Source organism: Spodoptera frugiperda, chromosome 8 (genome assembly GCF_023101765.2).
Source record: "Spodoptera frugiperda isolate SF20-4 chromosome 8, AGI-APGP_CSIRO_Sfru_2.0, whole genome shotgun sequence".
Lineage (NCBI taxonomy): Eukaryota > Metazoa > Arthropoda > Insecta > Lepidoptera > Noctuidae > Spodoptera > Spodoptera frugiperda.
In genome coordinates, this window is record NC_064219.1 from 3,165,283 (window position 1) to 3,185,723 (window position 20,441).

Here is a 20,441-nt window from a genome sequence, read left to right on the forward strand (position 1 = left end):
TAGTTTTTCACCCACTGGTCGTCTCCTACTAGTCATGGCATGATGTTTTATAGCCTATAGCCTTCCTCAACTATCCAACACAAAAATTATTATTGAAATCGGACAAGTAGTTCCTGAGATTAATGCGTGCAAACAAACAAAGTCTTCAGCTTTACGTATATAGTAATGTATGGGTAGATAGACTTATCCCAGAATTCCCGTGGATTGAGATTTAAGCTTGACGTTTACCACGCTTACGAAATCGCGATAACAGCTTAGTTAGTAATAATAATATGGATAGGTCCAGTACAATTCCACACAGACGGATAACAATTTCAATATGAATAAATATTTGCCGAATAATACAATTTTAATCGACCTTAGCCGTTTTGCAAATACGAAAAAGGAAAAATACGGAAAATTATGGCGTGATGGTGTTTGAGTTTCAGTAAGTCGTTGAGTATATATAGGGTCGGTGGAGGTGTGTTCGGTCACCAGTCGTGTCGCAGCACTTGGTAAGGACTACAGCTACAGCCATGATCCGCACACTCGCTCTCGTCTGCCTTTTGGTACCATTCATTGGTGAGTACTTTATTTTTATTCCGTAATATTTATTTAAAATCTTCTAAAATTCCATATATTTATTTTAAATCCTCTAATTTATACTTATAAAATACATATATTTATTCAAAATCCTCTAAAATGACATTTTTAAATACTACTTATAAAATACATAAAGTATATAAAGTGGATCCGATCAGCAACGGGAGCATGGTCCAAGCTACCGGTGGTTAGGGCTCCAGAGACAGAAACCTCCTCACAATACGTGCCGTGCCGTGCCTTCCACATCGGGCCCTTGATCCATCCGCCCAACGCCAGTCTCCTAAAGTGGTTCTCTAGGCAATTATTTTTATTATTATCAGCCATGGTCGTCCCACTGCAGGGCAAAGGCCTCCCTACCCTCCTTCCACTCGTCTCTTTGAAGAGCTTTCTGTGGACAATCCTTGTCGTAGTCAACACTTTATTTATTTTATTTTACCTATTAGCTGCTGATGTATTTTTTGCAAACAGTATTTTTCTATATTTCCTGTATATCGAAAATCTCCCCAACAAGCATTTTTCAGTACACAAATATTAGATTTTTTATAGTATAGGCCGGTAAGCGAGCAAATGAATAACCTGATGGTAAGCAATCACGGCCAGCCATAGACACCCGAAACTCCAGTGTGGAGTTACAAGAGCGTTGCCGGCCTTTTGGGGGTTTGGGATTTGAGCGTTGGGGGAGAAATCGGGCCTGTAGTAACGTCACTCACACGGTGAATAAAATTATCTATAATCATTTTGCGTATTTTTGTTTCAGGTGCTTTCGAAGTTGGCTTCAAAAGTAAGTAAAACACGTACTTAACTATCATTATGCCAACTCTCATTATGCCAGTTGGCAGACATTCAAAACAAGCAGTATGAGGGGTTTTGAGAATATTTAGAAGTAACTGCTACTCATATTTCTGTTACGATATTCCCTGTCTTACGCCCGAATACTCAAAAGCTACTCAATTTTAAGACGCTCTTAACCCTAGTTCTGTCCCTATCAATTCTTTATAAAATGACAGAGATAGCACGATATTTAAGTACAACTTAAAATTGAATAGCATTTCAATATACGGGCGTTAGCCACGCTCTTACCTATTTCCAGAGAAATAATCCTAAGTATATATTTTCAACATTTCATTTCATTTCCATTAAATAATAAAATTCATCATAAACGTCGCGGGCGTAAACTAACAAACATACATTTTTTAGGGAGGTTCGACGCAGTCAACCTCTTCAATGCCTTCAAAGACGTCCCTCGCTCTAACGCCTCTGCCGCCAAAGACAAATGGGTGAATGTGGAGAGACCCTACAGTGCTGAAGGATTTGAACCCCTGCAGATGTGGTGTCCCGCAGACGACTACTCGTTCTGTATCCTTACTGACGAAACTTCTTACGCTGCTGGTGTGCAAATCTCGGTTCGTATATAATTATATTCTTACTATCAAGCTTTTGTTATTGTTGCGGACTACCTAGCGGATTTACCGGGGCTCCGGTTCGGAGCGGGAGTGGGAACGGGGTGGTTTTTTGTCAGTAAGAGTGTGACACTCCCTCTCGCCTCGTCCAAGGCGGGAGAAGTCATAAAAAAAGCTTTTGTTATTAGACGTTTATCTTCGATCGATAATCGATATATCTTCGAAATTATTTGTATCCGTTCGAAATAAAGAATATGTGTATATTGTTTTAATAAAATCTACGAGTACAAGACGGACATTAAAATAAAAATGAGTCATCTACGTTATTATAATACATAATTTGTTACAGGTGCGTGTTGACGCATTCACTCCTGTTTATGACATGGATGATCTTGGTTTCAAAAACTGGGAACCCGAAGTTAACGGAGAGACCATTGCGTACTACACCAAGGCTGAGTACTTCGTAGCCCCTGGTTAGTCGTGTTCTTAACATTTTTTTGCTATCTGACTTACTCTTGAAACCAATGTCAATGTCAATGCAATTTCGATCCAAACCCCTATCAGATATAATAGCATTCAGAATATGGAATATAATATTTATCCAATGGGCGCTAGTGTTGCAACTCAAGAGTATGAAATTTCATAATATCAATGTTGATTGATCTGAATTGGCTTCAAGAGTAAGCCCCCTGTTCTTAAGATTAGTTTAATTAAGTATCGAAACACATCGATACAACATTTTTAATATGAATTTGAAAAGAAAAGGGTTTTTAACCAGATGAACTTTCCTATTTTCCCATTAGACGCCGAAACTCGTATCAACTACCCCGACCCTGATAAAAATATCATCAGAAATGATTACGTAACGGTAGAAGGCTTCAAAGACCAGGTGGTGAAAATAGCAAAGTACGCTAAGGACCTCGACACTGTATTCACTAAGCAAGCTTGCTTCTTATGGATGGGTAAGTAATTTTATATATTAAAGTAATGATTTGGTACTATGTAAAATGTAACTATATAATTGGTAACTGACAAAATAACGCACAGTGGACCTGTCACAAGTCATCAGTATAACGACCAATAGTTTAGGAACTATTATGCTGGGGCCATACTAATGGAATATGCCATTTGATTATGGCGATAATTGATGTTTTGTACGAACAATTAAAGTTCATAATCGTTCATTTGTTTTCATTTTGAAAATAAATGGCATTTTCCATTAGTGTGACCCCAGCATTAGGTCGTAAAAAATTGAAACTTGATATACAAGTTCCTTACAGAATGATGGTAGATGACTTATTTTTATTTTAATGTCCGTCCTATAGATAGTGTCTAACATTTTTTTCATTACGTAACTAACGGACTAAATAGGTTTTTAATATTCGTACTACGTATAATGTGATTGGGTCCCAGGCATAATGTGATGAATGTTCTAGGTCTCCATTACTACTACAACATGTCTGAAGAACTGGAATGCAGCTCTACCACCATGTTCACCTGGTTCCCCTTGTACGATGGTGGTGAGCTCAACGCCATTGGATTCATGGTGCCCGGAACATTAACCGTGGGTAGAGGACAGGCCGACAATTTCGAACACCCCCCTGAGACCGCAGTTAAGGTAAATATTGTATACCTCTAAACATGTTTTGATTTTTAAACTGCGCCATACAACACGCTTGACATGCGTGGAAATTATGCTAAACGCTGATATTGTAGAGGAGGCCCATAGTCTCCGAATCGTCACGCCTATCGTTATGGCACGTAATGCCACTGTACATTGTACAATGTACGCTCATTATTCACCAATTGTTTTATAATTCCCATGTAATAGGGGTAGCCTATTGCCATATACCGATCACAATTCTAGAATCCGCGCTACTACTGAGAAATTTACGGAAAACCGAACAAAGTCCAGTAATACTTTGCCCGACACGGGAATAGCGACCAACGAGACAGTATTCATTATTCATTAGATTCATTAGCAGCTCCGGATCAATCTATATTATGATATGATGCGGACTACCTCGCGGGTTTACCGGGGCTCCGGTTCGAAAAGCAGGAGTAGGAACGGGGTGGTTTTTAGTTAGTAAGAGTCTGACACTCCCTCTCGCCTCGCCTAAGGCGAGAGAAGTGATTGGATGATTTTCCCCCTTCAAAAAAAAAGATATGGTATTAGATACTAATATTTTTTGTTTTCTTTACAGCTGATCGTGCCACGTGGCCCCCAGTGCATGTACGATGATGTCGGAGAGAACGGTGTCACCACCATGCACGTGTACTTCACCGAGCACCCCCGCAGGATCACCTGCTTGTTCGGTTAGGATTCCGTTAAATACGGACGAACCGAAGAATTGCACCTGTATTCCGGAATTTTAATAAATTTTGTTGCATAAAATACTTGTTTTATTCATTTCTTGGCTTCATTATCCGTTTTTTTAATAGGATAGGTACGAGCATACAGATCACCCTGATGGTAAGCATTCGGTGACGGCAGAGATAACTGTGAATTAAGTGTTACTTAGTGGATATGAGTTTTTCAGGTACGCTTTGGGTACACTAGAATAAATTTTAGTAAATCCTAATAACTTACTTATAAATGAAAAAATAAAGATTTGTAGCAACAAGAGTCAAAAGAGTGGCACAGGGTGTACTTTTCCGTGAATAGATAAGTCACTGTATCACACACAGAAAATGCCATTATCACTTTTTGGTCGGCGCGGGAATAGCATCTGCGACACTTTGCACAGCAGCCGGTCACACAACCACTGCACCAATAATACCATTTTCGGAAAAGTACACAATGATGTGGTAGAGTCAAATTCTCAGTGAATCTTTTTCATTCTCCTGACTATTTTTTTTTTTCTCAGCAGCAAATAATTCCTCATTCGCACAGGCGTATTTGATTACCTACTCAAAAGGAGTTAAGATTTAAATCAAATTACCGTTAGCATTTTTAATTCAGTTAATGTAATCAAGACCTTTTAAACATTGTAATATTTGGCGTCATTTAAAAAGAGCTTCAATTCTTCACAAGATTTGTTTAACTTACGTAATACAAAGTCCTTTTCGTGATAAAATTCATACATTTTAAACTTCACCAAATATGCTGTGTCCCATACATTTCTGATAGTTTGATTTTATCGCTTGATTCTATTTCTGGTTGTTGCCCATTTTCTATAGTTTGCAACAGCTCCAAATACTTCCATCAGCTTCGATCCTCACTCAGATTGATCTGAATTGATCAAAATGCATAGTGGTGTTAAAATCGCTTGTTGAGAAATAGTACAGGCACAATTACTGTAGTCACAATCACAAGCAACGTTGGCATATCGCTTTACAACTAATGAAGATCCAGCATCTCTTGGTCTTTCAGGTACGCTCTGTTCAGTTTCAAAGAGTTTACTTTCGATCTTTTCACATTTAGTAAACTTAGAAACTTATCGCAGAGTGCCTTTTCCATTTCAATTTTTAGGTTCAAAAATTCTTCAGTATCTCTCAAGCACTTTTGGTAATCCGACTTGATACTTTGAAAACTAGATTTGAGGTTATGTACTTTTTGTTTCATATGTTTGTTTAAAGCTACAAGAACTTCTATTAGATCTGGATGAGAGCGCTTGGGCGTGGGATCAAGTTCCATCGGTAGAAATCCTTCTATCACTATTAATCCTTTAATTTTTCGTTTCCAATAGAAAAACCCACTCTTTAACTCATAAATATAGTCTTCTCTCGCCTGGGATAAACTTCTTTTTACATTGGCAAAGTATGCAACTTCCGACATATGTAAGTTCTTGCTAAAACCCACCAGTCGATTTGGCGAAAACCGTCCCTTCCATAGCTTTTCTTTGTTGAACAGATAAACTTCAAATGAATCAGACTGCCACCCAACCATTAGATAACAAGGATCCCCTTGTACTATTATTTTTGTAACGGTGATTGCTTCGTCTAAATCCATAATTAAACTTTTATCATTTCTTATACTTATAATTTTTACAGCAGGGCCATTTTGATGTTATATGCAAGCCTAGTCAAACATTATTTATTTATTTTCCATTCCATGTTGAAGAATGATATTTTTGTACACTTATTTATTTTGACAAGGCATACGTTGACACATTGTGCTTCCCTACATTGTGCTTCCCTATACTTATTATACTCTTTGAATTGTACTTCTTTCAGGTGCCAAAAACAAGAATTGATGTAGGACGATTGCAAACTCGACGAACTCCGTTTCGGCACTAATGATTTTCCGTTTTCCTACTTTTCTCTTAATTTTTTCCTGAATTGCTATAAACCTCACGGTGCTCGATACCTTTCCATCGAATGCAAAACCGTGGCAATCGGTTCGTGCAATCAGGAGTTATAGCATCAGGAAGGAACATCCGACTTATTTTTATATTATAGACTAGAAAACCCGTCGAACTCCGTTTCGCCACCAATGGTGTTCCCAGTTTTCCTGCTTTATCTTGATTTTTTCTGTATTGTCTTTGCTATAAACCTCACGAAGCCCGAGACCTTTTCAACAAATGCAAAACCATGGAAATCGGTTCGTGCGTTTTGGAGTTATAGCGTCAGGAAGGAAAACCCAACTTATTTTTATATTATATATTACAAAAAATCAGAGGGTTTTGATTAAGCATTGTTCCACAATATATTCAATGACTTTGTTGTACGGAAAAATAACATGTCGTTTCTGAACGTTTTTCACCTCATCGGATGACAGCTTTAGTAAATGTCGAAGTCAAAAATTATAACCTTAAAAAAGTAAAATACTGTTTATATTGTGTGGTTGTTTTTATTTGTTATTTTGTGAATATAAACAAATAGTCTTACAATGAGCAGTAGTGATGAATCCGACCAACATTCTAGTGCTGAGGAGCAGGATGAGGAAAGGGTAAGTTGGGATATTAAAGATATATTAATTTGTATAGGGTAAATAAAGATTTTACTCATGTTTACTTCATTCATTTTCAGACTGAAATTAGATCACAGTTATCAACGCTATCATTTGAGGAATTACAAAAACTAAAAGAGAAAATCGGTGCCAAAGTGTACAAAGAAGCATTGTTTGGTAAAAAACCAGAGAGAGATGCTCCAAAAGTATTTAAAAGGGAAAATAAAAATAGACCACGTGAGATGAGCTCTAAGAAGCCTGTGCGCATGCTGCAAGCTATACCAACTGTCAAGAAGAAAGAAATTCGTGACCCAAGGTTTGTAGATTATACATACATACATACATATCGTCACGCCCCGAAGGGGTAAGCAGAGGTGCACATTATGGCACGTAAAGTCACTGTACAATGCACACCCACTTTTCATAATTTATGTTGTAAGTCCCATGTAATAGGTGGTGAGCCTATTGCCATATACCGGGCACATTTCCAGACTCCGTGCTACCACTGAGAAATTTTCGAAAAACCGAAAAAAGCCCAGTAATACTTCGCCCGACCCGGGAATCGAACCCGAGACCCCTTGCCCGGCAGTCGCACTTGCAACCACTCGGCCAACGAGGCAGTTGTAGATTATAGTTACAGATAATTAAAGTTAAAAGCAATCATTTTCATTGGTACACATCTATGGTTGCAATGCAGTGCAGTAAGAAACTGTTTATTATATGGAAAGATGCATGCTATTGATGACTTCCCTACTATCAATACATCATATACTCGAGCTGTGCACCTTTCTCACACAGCTCCTTAGCTTAGTATCAGTGGAAACAAATACATAGTTTCACAGCTTAGCTATTAGATCTTCGTAGCATAGCTACATAACATCTCTGGTGCAAAAAGCACCCATGACAATGGAAGGAGGAAAAGGAATGGAGAGGACACTTCCTAGAAAATTTATACCACATTAAACAAACAAACACTTGTACAAAAAATCATGAACTTTTCTTAAAACAATAACATTTACAGATTTGACCCTCTCTGCGGTGAATTCGACAAGAAACAGTTTGCTGAAGACTATAATTTTCTGTCAGATATCCGTATAAAAGACATAAAGGCTATTAGAGCCGAACTGAAAGAAACTACGGACCCTGAAAGACAGTTGAAGCTACGGAGACTACTGCAGAGATTGAATGACCAGCACAAACACACGAAGAGGAGTAAGGTGGAGAAAGAAGCAGTGGAGAAGAATAGAGAACAGGTTGAACAAGAGTTTAGGGCAGGAAAACAGCCGCACTTTAAGAATAAATGTAAGTTATTTATTATTAAACTGGCTTCTGTCTGCCATATTGCCTGTATTTCTAGGATGAAAAGTACACCATGTGTTTGTTCTTTAGAATTATACTATTTTAGAATTTTGATTAAATGAACACTTTTTAAGTTTACTGGGTTACAGTATATTGTTGAGTTTTGGGATATCCTTTATATATTTAATCTCTGAATGCGTGAACGGCAATGAAAATACATGTTACCTACACTTGTGAACAGTTGTGTCATGAGTTCGAATAATACTATTCCATATGCCATGACACTGAAAAATAATAAAATGGAATAATTATACGCAACGTCACGCCTTTTACGCCATTACAGCGTGTAATATCGCTATACAATGTACACTCACTATTCACCATTTGTGTTTTAAGTCCCATCTAATATAAGGTGAGCCTATTGGTATATACTGCACAATTCCAGGCTCCATGCTACAACTGAGAAATTTTGGAGAAACCGAAAAAAAACCCAGTAATACTTTGCCCGACCAGGGAATAGATAGAACCTGAGACCCCTTGTCTGGCAATGAACACTCGATAAACAAAACAATCAAATGGAATAATTATTAAGTGTATTTTGCAAAAATGGTGACTAATAAACTGATATTCGTTGATTGCAGCTGAACAACGAGTAGAAGCACTAGTGAAGCAGTACGAGGAACTGAAGAAGGAAGGTTCTGGAAGGATCCAGCGCCATCTCAAGCGGAGACAGCAGAAAGTTAAGAAACGATCCTTTAAGGCACCAACTGGTGTCAGTTAAATATGTAAATAGAGCAATAAAATGTACAATTACCCCAAGTCCAATAATTTTTTTCGTGTTACCTTATTTTACATTGTTATATTTTTTAATGTTTTTGCGATAGGTTCACGTATTTTTTATTAGAATACGGCGCCACGCTCATATCAAAAATACACGACAAAATTGTATTCCAATATTTAGCTCTACTTGTGATTTAAATCTTTTTCATACTGTGTATTATTTGCCATGCCCAGTTGTAACACAGTTGTTTGCCCACTTTAAGTATATTTTTGTTTAAAAATCAGACGATTAGTTAGGGAACATGATGTGATATTCCCTAATTTTAGAAAAGGCATGAGCATCTTGCTATGTTGTCATACCAAATTTTGCTTTTATGGACTCTCTTGTCACCGTCGGGAAGTAGGTGAAATAAAATACACATTCTTATTAAATAAATCTTTAATATTAAACTTTAAATCATAAATACACTATCAGAGTCATGTGCCAATTAACTAATCAAACCTAACAAGTCACTGCATATGGATGTTTGATGAAGTATGTGTGCATGGTGATGACTCCAGGAGAGTCTGCCATGTCGTACATACACTGGGGTCCTCTGGGAACGATAGCCTGGGAAAAACAACAATTATTATTGACACAAGAAATGATAACGCAACATGCAAGGAGTTACAAGTTGTGTGTGTGTTTAAAAGATTGAAGATTTGGTGATTAATTATTATGGGTGCTTTTCCACCAGAGATGTGTTATGTAGTTATGCTGCGAAGATGTAATAGCTAAGCTGTGAAACTATTTGATCGTTTCCACTGAGCTATGTAGCTGTGCTAAGAAGATGCGCCGCCACAAAGTAACTGCAGTAGGTACTCAGCTCTGCACATGGCTACACCACTCGCGATCATCTATAGCACGCATCCGTAACACGCATCTTTCGATATAAAGAACATACTTAGTTGAACCCGTTCACACCAGTGCTAGGTAAACTATGTGTACCAAAGAATATGATTGATGGAAGCCAAACACTACAGCAACGTAGCATAGCATATCTCTGGTGGAAAAGCACTCTAAGGGCGGCCGTACACGGACGGCTTCAAGCAGTTATAACCGACTGCTTGAAGCCGCGACGGCACGATGAACTATAGCCATTCATTCGCTGCCGTACACACGACTGCTCGAGCAGTCGCGACCGCTTCAAGCCGTCAACTGCACGATGAAATTCCATCGTGCCGTCGACCGCTCGCGAGCAGTTGCGAGGCATACACGGACTGCTCGAGCCGTTGACTGCTCTAGAGCAGTCGACGGCTCTCCGACTTCCCTCCCCCCGCCCTTTGCGGCCTCGCGGCGTCTGCTGAAAAAATCAAAAGAACATCAACTGCTCGAGCAGTTGAGTACACGCTACCCAACTGCTCGAGCAGTCAACAACCGACGGCTCGAACAGTCGACGCCGACCGCTCGAGCCGTCCGTGTATGTCGCTCAGCCGCTAACTGCTCGAGCAGTCCGTGTACGGCCGCTCTAAGGAATTAGGGATTGAGCGTTATTTATCATCATCCTCATTCACATCCACACATTTCCTGCCCAATTTCTGTAAGACCGTGGTATCACTTCAGCCGAACCGAAGCTTTGAATCCTCGATTAACAATAGAAGCGAAATTATATTAGTATAAAAATAAAATTCACCATAATAACACCCCTGGTGGGTGTTTCAAACCAGTCGGTGGCACCCTCGCTGACGACGTGCCTGCCGTAGGTGACCATGCCGAGGCCAATGAGCTGGTCGGAGTGCGTCAGGGGGAACCAGGGCAGTAAGCTATCCTCAGTGCACGCCAGCTCCGGAGTCATCTTGTAGTAGTAGTGGTCACCTGGAATAACAGTCGAGATCTACAAAATTGGTTCATTAGTCAAGCCAGCAAGAGGGCATGCCTACTCGTAATTTCCGCGTCAGTAAAAGTATTAAGTATGATGTTATTTCATTATTAGGCAGGGGCGTAGCTAGCGCCGTATCTGCCGTATCAATTATACGGCCCCCAACATGCTTAAGGAAAAAATAAAACCTTCCTAATTTTTTATTTCATATCACAACAGCAACTTTAGGAAAGTTAACGTCTATAAAATAATAAGGGCCTCCAAACATGGATGACTGATTCGATTATTCCCCCTCCCCCAAAAAAAATGGGCTCCTAATTTTTTTTAATACGGGGCCCCGCTACTCTCCGCCATTGTTCGTAGATAGGATCACAGAACCTGAGTTCACACATTCAATTACCCCCCTTCCTAATCTTCTCAATCCCCGATTCCCGAACAATCCTTAAATACCTAACCCCCAAAAGGCCGACAATGCACTTGTAATGCCTCTGGTGTTTCGGATGTCTATAGGCGGCGGCAATTGCTTAACATCAGGTGATGCCTCTACTCGTTAACCGGCTAATAGGTACCATCACAATATTATAATCAAGTAAGGAATACATCCTACCAACATACATATTATCTAGGTAAATAAGTGAAATGAGATTAACGACTAAGAACCACCGAATTGGTGTTATACTGCCTTCTGGTGTAGGTACCACTCACCCATCCCAGGGATGCAAGCTTGCTCCGTGAAGTCGCTATTGTGGGCAATGTCACTGGTGTTGGTGGAGATGGTGAACAGTTCCCCGTTGAAGCCAGACACGTAGATGGAATGGTCTTGCAGCATCAGGTTGGGATCACGCGCCGCTATCCTGGCAGCTGGGTCAGTCGCTAGAGTTTCTGGAGAAAAGAGCATCGAAGGTTCAATTGTAAGGCTTCTTCTCTGTATGTGTCTCTTAACATTAGTTTTTTTATAAAAATATGGCCCTTCCCTAGTATTTTCTCCTATGTCGTGGGTGTGTTTACAAACATACAATTTCACATACACAATGACACTGCGACCAATAACAATAATCTGTGGATCACACAAATAGTAAACCGCGATAAGTTGCACGGCAGCCACCGCGCCAACGACGGTGCAGATTTATCATTTGTCTATACTTATCCCTATCTTCTTAAGAACGCTCCTTGCTCTTACCCACAACAAGCCTATTCAGGACCCTGTCATTTGTACGTCTTTGCAAACTAACAATCATAAAAGCTAGCAGTAATGCTTACCAGGTGAAATGTAATACTGTTGCGTCGTCCAGTAATTCTTAGTTTCTCCATTCAGGTTGGTTGTCCAGTAAGTGAATCCTTGAGTTCTCATGTCATAAGTGTTGCCCGTCACTTTTTCTATGTCCAGCTGCAAAATAAGGAGTCTGCTTTTATTTTAAGTAATATATTTTTCAGTTGAGTCTGAAGGGAGGAGCAAAATTAACATAGGTTCTTGTTTAAGACATAGGTTCTTTTGATGCTTTGCCAATTTGGTTTGCAGTAGGTACAGGCAAGCGGAGACAGTAGTTTTTGTTAAGTATCATTGAACTTGACTGACTGTACACTGCACCTGCTTGTACCTACCTAATTCTTAGATGTTTTTCAAAGTTATCGGTAAGATAATAGGCAATAAAAAAGTCAATGAGCTGGGTGATTCGAATGCAGCTATTACCTGTAGTTATTATTATCACAGAATTACATTGGATTATGACAAATGATAATTATAAGAAGGGAGTGTGTGATAAGATCACAACAAACACTAAATCCATATTTTTCATTTTCTGTTCCTAACCACTTACCATTATTATACATATATTTGCTGACTGTCTCTGAATACAAATAAAATTTCAACGTTCTTATACTTAGAGACAATAGTATAGTACCTACCTACCAATAGTTATTCATATTATGTACTACCAAGTTATTCATATTACTACCAAGTTATTCATATTACTACCAAGTTATTCATATTACTACAAAGTTATTCATATACTAGTAAGCTACACAATATTGAAAAATATTTGGAGAATTCAGATTTTTAAATGTAGATGTCTGGGAAGGGAATGAAACTCTTCTTAGCAAGAAAGCTATCTACATACATCCATAACGACCGCTTTCCGAATTTGCTCCTAATCAATACCAAATATGTACATAAAAATACTAGGAAAACATAGAAGCAAAGATCAAAATACGTACAGCAACTTGCAGACCAGCGATGTATCCAGTATCATCGATTAGCACACAGACAGTGTAGTCGGTTGGTGGGCACCACATGACCAGTGATGCCAGACCGGCAGGACCTTCGGGCCGGGTCACCTGTACCCAGCTCTTCTCAGCAGCTGTCGCGTTGGACTGTGGCAGTTCTATGAACGCCGTCACTCCAATACCGACGACTGTTATGTCGAAGCGAACTGGAATGGTAATGTTAATAATTATGCTTTAAATAGGACTCTATGTACAATGAAATAGGGGTGATGATAAGTTATTATTAAAAGGATGTAATCTTATTTTGATTTCAAAGAGGTAGGTACGTATTTCCAAGATATCAGACACCTTCGTTATGTGAATGAGGATATCAGAGACCCAATTCCTTCACCACCTCCCACTTTCCTCAAAGTCCTAATCCCTAAAAGACTGGCAACGCACTTGTAGGTGAGGCGAGAGGAGTATCAGACTCTTACTGACTAAAAACCACCCCGTTCCTACTATTGCTTTTCGAGCCGGAGCCCCGGTAAACCCGCTAGGTAGTCCGTTCCTGGAATAGATATGTATAAGTAAATCAGTTTCCTTACCATTTAATCCTCCCTGCCATGCTCCTGAAATAAAAAGAAAAAACGTTAAGAATTATGACGTTGCATGAGTTCACAAGATTCAATCCTTGGTCTAGTCGGCCTAAGTAATAACTACCTAAGTAGGTAATAACTATACTAACTACACCTACATCTAACTCAGATTACGGTAAAACCCCTATAATAATGACTTATTTTGTGTTGTGGGCCATGCTTTGGCACAAATGGGCCGGTTTGACCGGAGTCGGAGAGACCACGGCCTCACAGAAAGCCGACGTGAAATAACGCTTGCATTGTGTTTCGTTGTGTGAGTGAGGTTACCAGAGTTCCAATTTCCTCAACAACCCTTAAATTCCTAGACCCCAAAAGGCCGGCACTTGTAAGTGTAACGCTTCTACTGTTTCAGTTCAGATGTCCATGGGCAGCGATTGCTTACCATCAGGTGATGCATCTACTCGTCTACCGGCTAGGTAAGTAAGTAGGTATTACTTATGCAAACCTACTCATTAATACATATAGTACAAATCAAGTAGGTAAATAGGTAACTTAATGGAAAAATTAACACCAGAACGAATTCAAAAATATGTGTAATTAATAAAACCGTGATCACTGACTGTGACCTGTCTCAATGAGTAAAATATACCTACCTACATAATTATTATTCTTATATACAAAATTATATATAGTTCAAGAGTTTGTTTGTTTGTTCATTCAAAGTTAAAGTCAGTGCAGTGATGTCTAAAGTCAGTGTCAGACCGTTTATTCCAATTAAACCATAAAAAGGTACAAAAAGAAACAGTTAACTAAAAGATATGATAATAAAAAGGAAAAGTATGTTGATTGAAGATCAATTACTTAATTCGCCGTTTTAGGAGATAAAATATAACAGCTTCCTCGCGTGAACTAATAGGGGAAAGCTCTACAAGTTTCAAAACGCATCGGGACTCATATTCAAGCAAGAGTAGCCTTCGCGGCGGCGCTTCAATATGTCTCAAGATAGTTCTTAAAATAATACAATGTACTCACCGATCGCGGGAGCGGCCAAGAAGCACAACAACATAAGCGTCCTATACGTAGCCATGGTTCTTACTTTACTGATCAACACTACACGTGACGACACATTATATACGTAACGAGAACACACATTAAACTACACCAAATAGACAAAATACACAATACATTACCAACCTTACAACGTTGAGTTAAAGTTGAAGATTGATCAGATAATATTCGTAGTTTTGTGTAGCTTGATGTAACCACTGCACACGGCTTTAATACGGTCACATTCATGTTAAGTCATTGATAGATACATAGTAATGAATCAATCTAAAGTGAGATAGTCGAATTAGTTGTCAAGTGGTTGTATTTTCATTGAACGTGTTATTCTCTGGGTAAAACCTGTAGGTATCTACGAAACTGTTTATTTAATAGCATAAATATTGAAGATTATCAACAACCTGTGATATATTATTGCTGGATTTTTTTCAGGGGGAAAAATCATCCAATGACTTCTCTCGCCATGGCAATACGAGAGGGAGTGTCAGACTCTTACTGACTAAAAACCACCCCGTTCCTTCTCCTGCTTGTCGAGCCGGAGCACCGGTAAACCCGATAGGTAGTCCGCAGCTCCGGATTAGGAATCAGTCCTACTGGGCATTTGTGGTGGTCTGATGGCTCTTTGAGGCGCGCGCGGAATGCGACGCGCCGATAGTTTCTTGGGTTCTTCTTCTAAGCTTCGATATCGCTGTTCAAAAGGTTCAGAAAAGTCATTGAATAAAATAATTAACCCCCTCAAAACAAAAAAATACTCTGAATAAATGAATCGGCATTCGACATATTCCATTCCATGTGATATGTTTGTTCTATGTTATATATAATAATCCAACAAATCACATGGAATCTGACGCAGGTGGATATAATGTCTGGACTATCTCTATTGTAAAATTGTGGCTAATTCAAATCTTTACAAAATTGATCTTGCGTGATGCAACGATTGTTTTCTTAATGTACTTAAGCCTTGTTAAGTAAAGACACTTAACAAGGCTGGAATACGGAACCGGCGAGGATTTTTCAAATACTTACTTAAAAATGTATCAATTAGGTACTTCGAGTGCTTTCAACAATCCTTAGCCTATAGATTGATGTAGAAGGGTGGATACTAAGTATTTACTATACCATGGGTACACAGTAGCCACGTAGACACCATGCCAGGAATGTTTGTCACGATAAAAGCCTAGTAACGAAACACGTGTTTTGCTGATTCATTTCTAGATTATAGATAAATAAAATTAAAAGTAGGAACTTTGTTGAGGAGATATCTATCTGCCTACCTAACAAAAACAATTGAATTGGACTTTGTTCATTAGTTTTAGTAAAAATATAACATAAACAATGTTTTATCTTCTAATAATCGTTACGTGTTGGTAGATATACAAATATAATACATTTAAGATTAAATCTTTCGGGTTTTCTGTATTTGCTACAATAAGTACATATTAATATTATCATTTTAATCCCTTATTGATCTAAATCTTTCGATTGGAATCAAAGACATGAATCAAAATATTACTTTTAACTCTTTAAAGGCCATTCGTTATCCCTGCCGCTCATGCCCGTGTCGTATTGCTCCGACAGAGAACATACATGATTTTTTCGTTCGATTCACACGATTGCTCCTCCTTATTTAGTATAGATTTTTTTTGTATTAAGGCCGTGGTAATTGATATTTAACTGGGCGCCTAAAGGATTAATAAATAAGCGTAGATAGATAAAGCTCATCAGACCACCACAGATAGGGCTCAGTAGGGCTGTTGCTTGACTCGGAGCTGTGGACTACCTAGCGGGTTACCGGGGCTTCGGCTCGAAGAGCAGGAGTAGGGACGGGATAGTTTTTAGTCAGTAAAAGTTTGACGCTTCCTCTCGCCGCGCCCAAGATGCAAGAAGTCATTGGATGATTTTCAAACGAAAGGGGATAGGTAAAGCTCTTGGTACGAGTACCTAGATAGGTAATTACCTATCTTAATACTCGATTAGCGGTTATTACTCGGCTTCGACGGCACCATTTTCGTCCACGTGTTGTAAATTCTCATATCTTTTATTGAAGCGGAAAATCCTAAAAAAGGAGGTCACCTTACCTCATACTGAGGTGAGCGAGGGGTAAGACTTTCGAGATGTACCTAGTCTCAATATTCACTAAATTAGATAGAACATCGGACACAGACCTATAGGTATATCCATTTTGTCTGAAATCTTTTTGGAAAGATTCTCTCTCTCTTATAGGGGAAAGTGGTACAAAATGAGTCCTCAAGGTAAAATGATCCATTTCTACATATACAATTATACTTAAGTAAGACAATTATAATGATATTATATATGTACCTATATATTATGTAGGTATAACTTCCGCGTGGTTTCACCCGCTCTGGTCGTTTCCTATCTATTTGTTGTAGTGTGTTGTTTTATACTTTCTTCGATAAATGGACTATCCAAGACAAGAGGTTTTTTTTTTCAAATCAGACTAGTGCCTAGTTCTTGAGGATAGCGCGTTCAAACAAACAAACAAACAACCTTCATAACAAATTAATTTATGTGTTATTTAACTTATCAACAAAATCACAATTAGGTTATACATCATACAAGATAAATCAATTAAGGTGGTCCGATATTTTCTGATAAATAAATTAGTATAAACAACAGTGATTAGATTATTTGTAGTAGGTAGTTAATTTAAATCTCTATGATACGCTTTATACCTACCTAGGTAAGTACATAGGTCAGGTTACCGGAGCTCCGGCTCAAGGCAGGAGAAGGAATGGAATGGATGGTTTAAGAGTCCAAAATGGGTAAGAGTTTAAGAGATAAGTTTGATTAGAGTCTGACACTCCCTCTAGCCTCTACTAATTTCAAGTCACAAAGAGACTTTATCATGAGCAGCTGCGCAGACGCGGCGACTAGTCTAGTTGACTAGTCGCGCAGCCTACTAGTAGAGTCTTTCTCCATATTATAGGTATCTACGTGAGTAAACCGTTATTTCTAATTAATTTATTATGTAACTAGCGACTTCCGCGCGGTTTCACCCGCTCTGCTCGGCTCCTATTGGTCATAACGTGATGTTTTATAACCTATAGGTAACCTTCCTCGATAAATGCACTATCCATCACAAAAATAATTATTAAATTCGGACCAGTAGTTACAAATATTAGCGCGTTCTAACAAACAAACAAACAAACTCTTCAGCTTTATAATATTAGTATAGATTTATGGTGCATTGTGGACTATGTTAATCATTAACACACGCTGGCGATCACGTGATCTTTACAAACACTTCGTCTTCAAAAATAATAATCAATTAATGTATATTACTTATGATGACATTACCTACTTAAGTAATACTGAAACCAGGGGTTTAGGATTAAATGGGTATTAGTAGGTGCCTTTATTACTAAATATTATCTTTAAATGACGGCTTCTACTGATATTTGGTTATTTTATTAGCGTTTTAAGAGGATTAATATCTTAAATAGAAACAGATAAGTGGGTACCTATTAAGAATAATGTGGTACGTATTATTATGAACATATTTAAGGAATTTAGTGTGAGACGTTTTAGGTAGATGTATTAATTAATTAGATACTATTAATAACACCGTGTAATTACTCCGCGTGCTGAACTCAAAGAATCTGTTATTCCCAACTGTAATCTACTTCGGTAATACTATTTCTAACATGTGATTGGGTAACAAACATCCATCTACATTCATCCACCAAAAGAGACGTCTAAGATGACAAAAATACCAATATCTAAATAAAAAAAAACTTTCTGACAATGTCAACACACTGTCAACGTAACCACAATGTCACTGTCACACCGTCACTGTCAAATTGGTAAACAAAATCAATTAAATCAAATCAACAAGTTCCGACAAGACTCAAGACCCATAAAACTATTCTGATCCATTGCCCTTTATAATGGAACAAAATATTAAAAATAACACGTCCATCACAAAATTCGACTTAAAAGGCAAAACGCTGTATGTTAAAGTGTTATGGAAACACAATAACCATGACTTATTTCACATCAAGATTTTTGACGGCGAAGTATCATGGTCAGGAAAATTCACAAACGACTTTGCAAAAAAATACAGAGAACGGTTTGAAGAAACTGAGGAACAGTACATTAAACAGGTTAAAAAGAACTTGAAAGGACGTGACCATAGTGGTTTTACTTATGATTTTACAGTAAATCCAGACGATAACGACTCCGCTACGTTCACTTGGAAGAAAAAGTTTCAAGACTCAATGCATGGACTCGCTCTCCTCGTCCACGGCTCTGTGACAGTACACCGCGACACTACCAAGGAGTCTAAAGACCTGCTCCTAGACTTTTTAATAGAAGAGAATAAAGAACTAAGAAATGTGATACAGGATTTAAACGGGAAAAATGATGTTATCGATACAGATTTGATGAAATGCAAGGCTGAATTAGAAAAGTTTGTCAACATAAAATCCTCTTTGGAGACAAGCCTTTATGGGAAGTTTGTGCAGCTGCTGAATGCTAAGAAAAGAAGAATACAGGTTATGGAAGGGGGCTTACGGAATTTTTCTGATGTTTTGGCTACCAATGACCAATAATTGAGAAGACATGATAGTAGCATGAAGTAGACTATCTTTCCAGTTTCCTATGCATTTGTTTCTTGAACTCGCCTACAATTGTTATTCTCAAAAACTTATTCAAATATAAACTTGTGTTAGCAAAGAATGATGTTACCTTTATTAAATGTTTATTATGAAATGAGAGAAAAATGGAATAAAACCACAAACATAGATAATAAATTATATATTTTTATAAAAAAGTTGCTCTTGTATTAATTGAAATTGTAATAATTAGTAACTTCTTCCAAAGAGTGTGATGAACTTGGGTTTATTAGTGCATGATGGGTTGATGCACTTGTCTTCTGCAGTGAGCTCGCGAGGCTGCTTGAATGGTATGCAGAGGGACTTGGCACCCATGGCAGGAGCCTTCACCTCGGTAGTTGGGTCATCATCCGTCCTGTGAACATAAAACAAATGTTAAAAATCAAAGTAAATAATTAAACTAATTTTTGTGGCCTACTTGTTTTCGAATTAAGAGTAGCCTATGCCAGTAATCACATTTATAAAAAATAGACTTGTGATCTAATGTTTACTACTTCATCTGTTAGAAAAACGAAGAGGTGAAATCTTTAGCTTATAATCTGTCCCCCGAATGTGCCTCCATTTCATTTACGTTCAACATAAAGCAAACTCGTACTAAGGGTACTGATTGGATCTCTAGTCACTAGTCTATTTATAGCTGTACATATAATAGTTTCCCATATCTCGCAACTAAAACATATGAACATAATAAAAGAAGCAACTCACCTAGCGCTGTCATTCTTGATTTTATCTTCACAAGGTATTTCTCCGCAGAACGGCGCCAGTAAGATGAACTTGCGCTCCAGAGCGTTGGTGAAGTCATCCCATTTCGTCACCAGAGATAACCTAGCGTCACGCTCTTTGGTTGCTCTGTAAAAAATAATATTATTAGTATTCAACCCCCTCTGAGTTTGTTTTGCTGTATCTTCTTAAAGTAGTTAGGTTTTTTAAAGTTCCACAGCAGATATGTTTCCCCGTGTCGTGGGTGCGCTTACAAACTTAACATTGTACCCACTCAAATCGGAGGATCCTCCTTATCGTAGGGAACTTTACTGTTCCCTAAAAAAGTATTGTTCCTTGTGGGAATCGAAACCGCCACATGTTCCACAGCAATGTATATTATTTTTTATTTTCGAACACATAATCTAAAA

The 20,441-nt window shown here is 38.3% G+C and overlaps 6 protein-coding genes across 20 annotated transcripts in view; 3 read left to right on the forward strand and 3 right to left on the reverse strand.

Annotated features, from left to right (window-relative positions):
- The first annotated feature begins 474 nt into the window (after positions 1-474).
- LOC118275360 (uncharacterized) lies at positions 475-4,377 on the forward strand. Its single transcript, XM_050695517.1, has 7 exons — positions 475-561; positions 1,340-1,363; positions 1,780-1,985; positions 2,332-2,455; positions 2,786-2,944; positions 3,419-3,600; positions 4,187-4,377. Exons 1-7 carry the CDS (start codon positions 516-518, stop codon positions 4,301-4,303), a joined length of 858 nt encoding a protein of 285 aa, XP_050551474.1. The 5' UTR covers positions 475-515; the 3' UTR covers positions 4,304-4,377.
- A 549-nt stretch (positions 4,378-4,926) lies between these two features.
- On the reverse strand, positions 4,927-6,125 carry LOC118275359 (uncharacterized). The gene has a single exon (XM_035593279.2). The coding sequence runs from the start codon at positions 5,932-5,934 to the stop codon at positions 5,323-5,325; it is 612 nt and encodes a 203-aa protein (XP_035449172.1). The 5' UTR covers positions 5,935-6,125; the 3' UTR covers positions 4,927-5,322.
- Positions 6,126-6,705: 580 nt separating this feature from the next.
- On the forward strand, positions 6,706-8,991 carry LOC118275828 (ribosomal RNA processing protein 36 homolog). The gene is made up of 4 exons (XM_035593917.2): positions 6,706-6,873; positions 6,954-7,189; positions 7,895-8,175; positions 8,814-8,991. Exons 1-4 carry the CDS (start codon positions 6,814-6,816, stop codon positions 8,951-8,953), a joined length of 717 nt encoding a protein of 238 aa, XP_035449810.2. The 5' UTR covers positions 6,706-6,813; the 3' UTR covers positions 8,954-8,991.
- A 382-nt stretch (positions 8,992-9,373) lies between these two features.
- LOC118275829 (uncharacterized) lies at positions 9,374-14,762 on the reverse strand. Its single transcript, XM_035593918.2, has 7 exons — positions 14,645-14,762; positions 13,622-13,645; positions 13,026-13,240; positions 12,072-12,198; positions 11,517-11,693; positions 10,626-10,807; positions 9,374-9,562 (listed from the first exon to the last, which is right to left on the reverse strand). Exons 1-7 carry the CDS (start codon positions 14,697-14,699, stop codon positions 9,455-9,457), a joined length of 888 nt encoding a protein of 295 aa, XP_035449811.2. The 5' UTR covers positions 14,700-14,762; the 3' UTR covers positions 9,374-9,454.
- A 3,715-nt stretch (positions 14,763-18,477) lies between these two features.
- Positions 18,478-19,469, forward strand: LOC118275387 (uncharacterized). The gene has a single exon (XM_035593318.2). It carries the CDS (start codon positions 18,586-18,588, stop codon positions 19,246-19,248), a length of 663 nt encoding a protein of 220 aa, XP_035449211.1. The 5' UTR covers positions 18,478-18,585; the 3' UTR covers positions 19,249-19,469.
- LOC118275379 (bifunctional glutamate/proline--tRNA ligase) overlaps positions 19,439-20,441 on the reverse strand; it is a 30,224-nt gene continuing 29,221 nt past the window's right edge. For all 15 annotated transcript variants that reach the window (XM_050695527.1, XM_050695528.1, XM_050695524.1 and 12 more), the window contains 2 exons: positions 20,017-20,160; positions 19,439-19,666 (listed from right to left, as the gene is read on the reverse strand). In XM_050695527.1, the coding sequence (XP_050551484.1) occupies positions 19,501-19,666; positions 20,017-20,160 (310 nt within the window). In that variant the 3' untranslated portion in view covers positions 19,439-19,500. The remainder of the gene's footprint in view (positions 19,667-20,016; positions 20,161-20,441) is intronic.

Excerpts from the sequence above, each read along its gene's own strand:
- LOC118275360 (XM_050695517.1), top strand. The coding sequence starts at position 516 with ATGATCCGCACACTCGCTCTCGTCTGCCTTTTGGTACCATTCATTG. Across the intron at positions 1,986-2,331 it reads CTGCTGGTGTGCAAATCTCG|GTGCGTGTTGACGCATTCAC; the intron begins GTTCGTATATAA and ends AATTTGTTACAG. Across the intron at positions 2,945-3,418 it reads AGCTTGCTTCTTATGGATGG|GTCTCCATTACTACTACAAC; the intron begins GTAAGTAATTTT and ends TGAATGTTCTAG.
- LOC118275359 (XM_035593279.2), bottom strand. The coding sequence starts at position 5,934 with ATGGATTTAGACGAAGCAATCACCGTTACAAAAATAATAGTACAAGGG.
- LOC118275828 (XM_035593917.2), top strand. The coding sequence starts at position 6,814 with ATGAGCAGTAGTGATGAATCCGACCAACATTCTAGTGCTGAGGAGCAG. Across the intron at positions 7,190-7,894 it reads AAAGAAATTCGTGACCCAAG|ATTTGACCCTCTCTGCGGTG; the intron begins GTTTGTAGATTA and ends TAACATTTACAG. Across the intron at positions 8,176-8,813 it reads GCCGCACTTTAAGAATAAAT|CTGAACAACGAGTAGAAGCA; the intron begins GTAAGTTATTTA and ends CGTTGATTGCAG.
- LOC118275829 (XM_035593918.2), bottom strand. The coding sequence starts at position 14,699 with ATGGCTACGTATAGGACGCTTATGTTGTTGTGCTTCTTGGCCGCTCCC. Across the intron at positions 13,646-14,644 it reads CTTGGCCGCTCCCGCGATCG|GAGCATGGCAGGGAGGATTA; the intron begins GTGAGTACATTG and ends TTTTTATTTCAG. Across the intron at positions 13,241-13,621 it reads ATGGCAGGGAGGATTAAATG|TTCGCTTCGACATAACAGTC; the intron begins GTAAGGAAACTG and ends TTACCATTCCAG.
- LOC118275387 (XM_035593318.2), top strand. The coding sequence starts at position 18,586 with ATGGAACAAAATATTAAAAATAACACGTCCATCACAAAATTCGACTTA.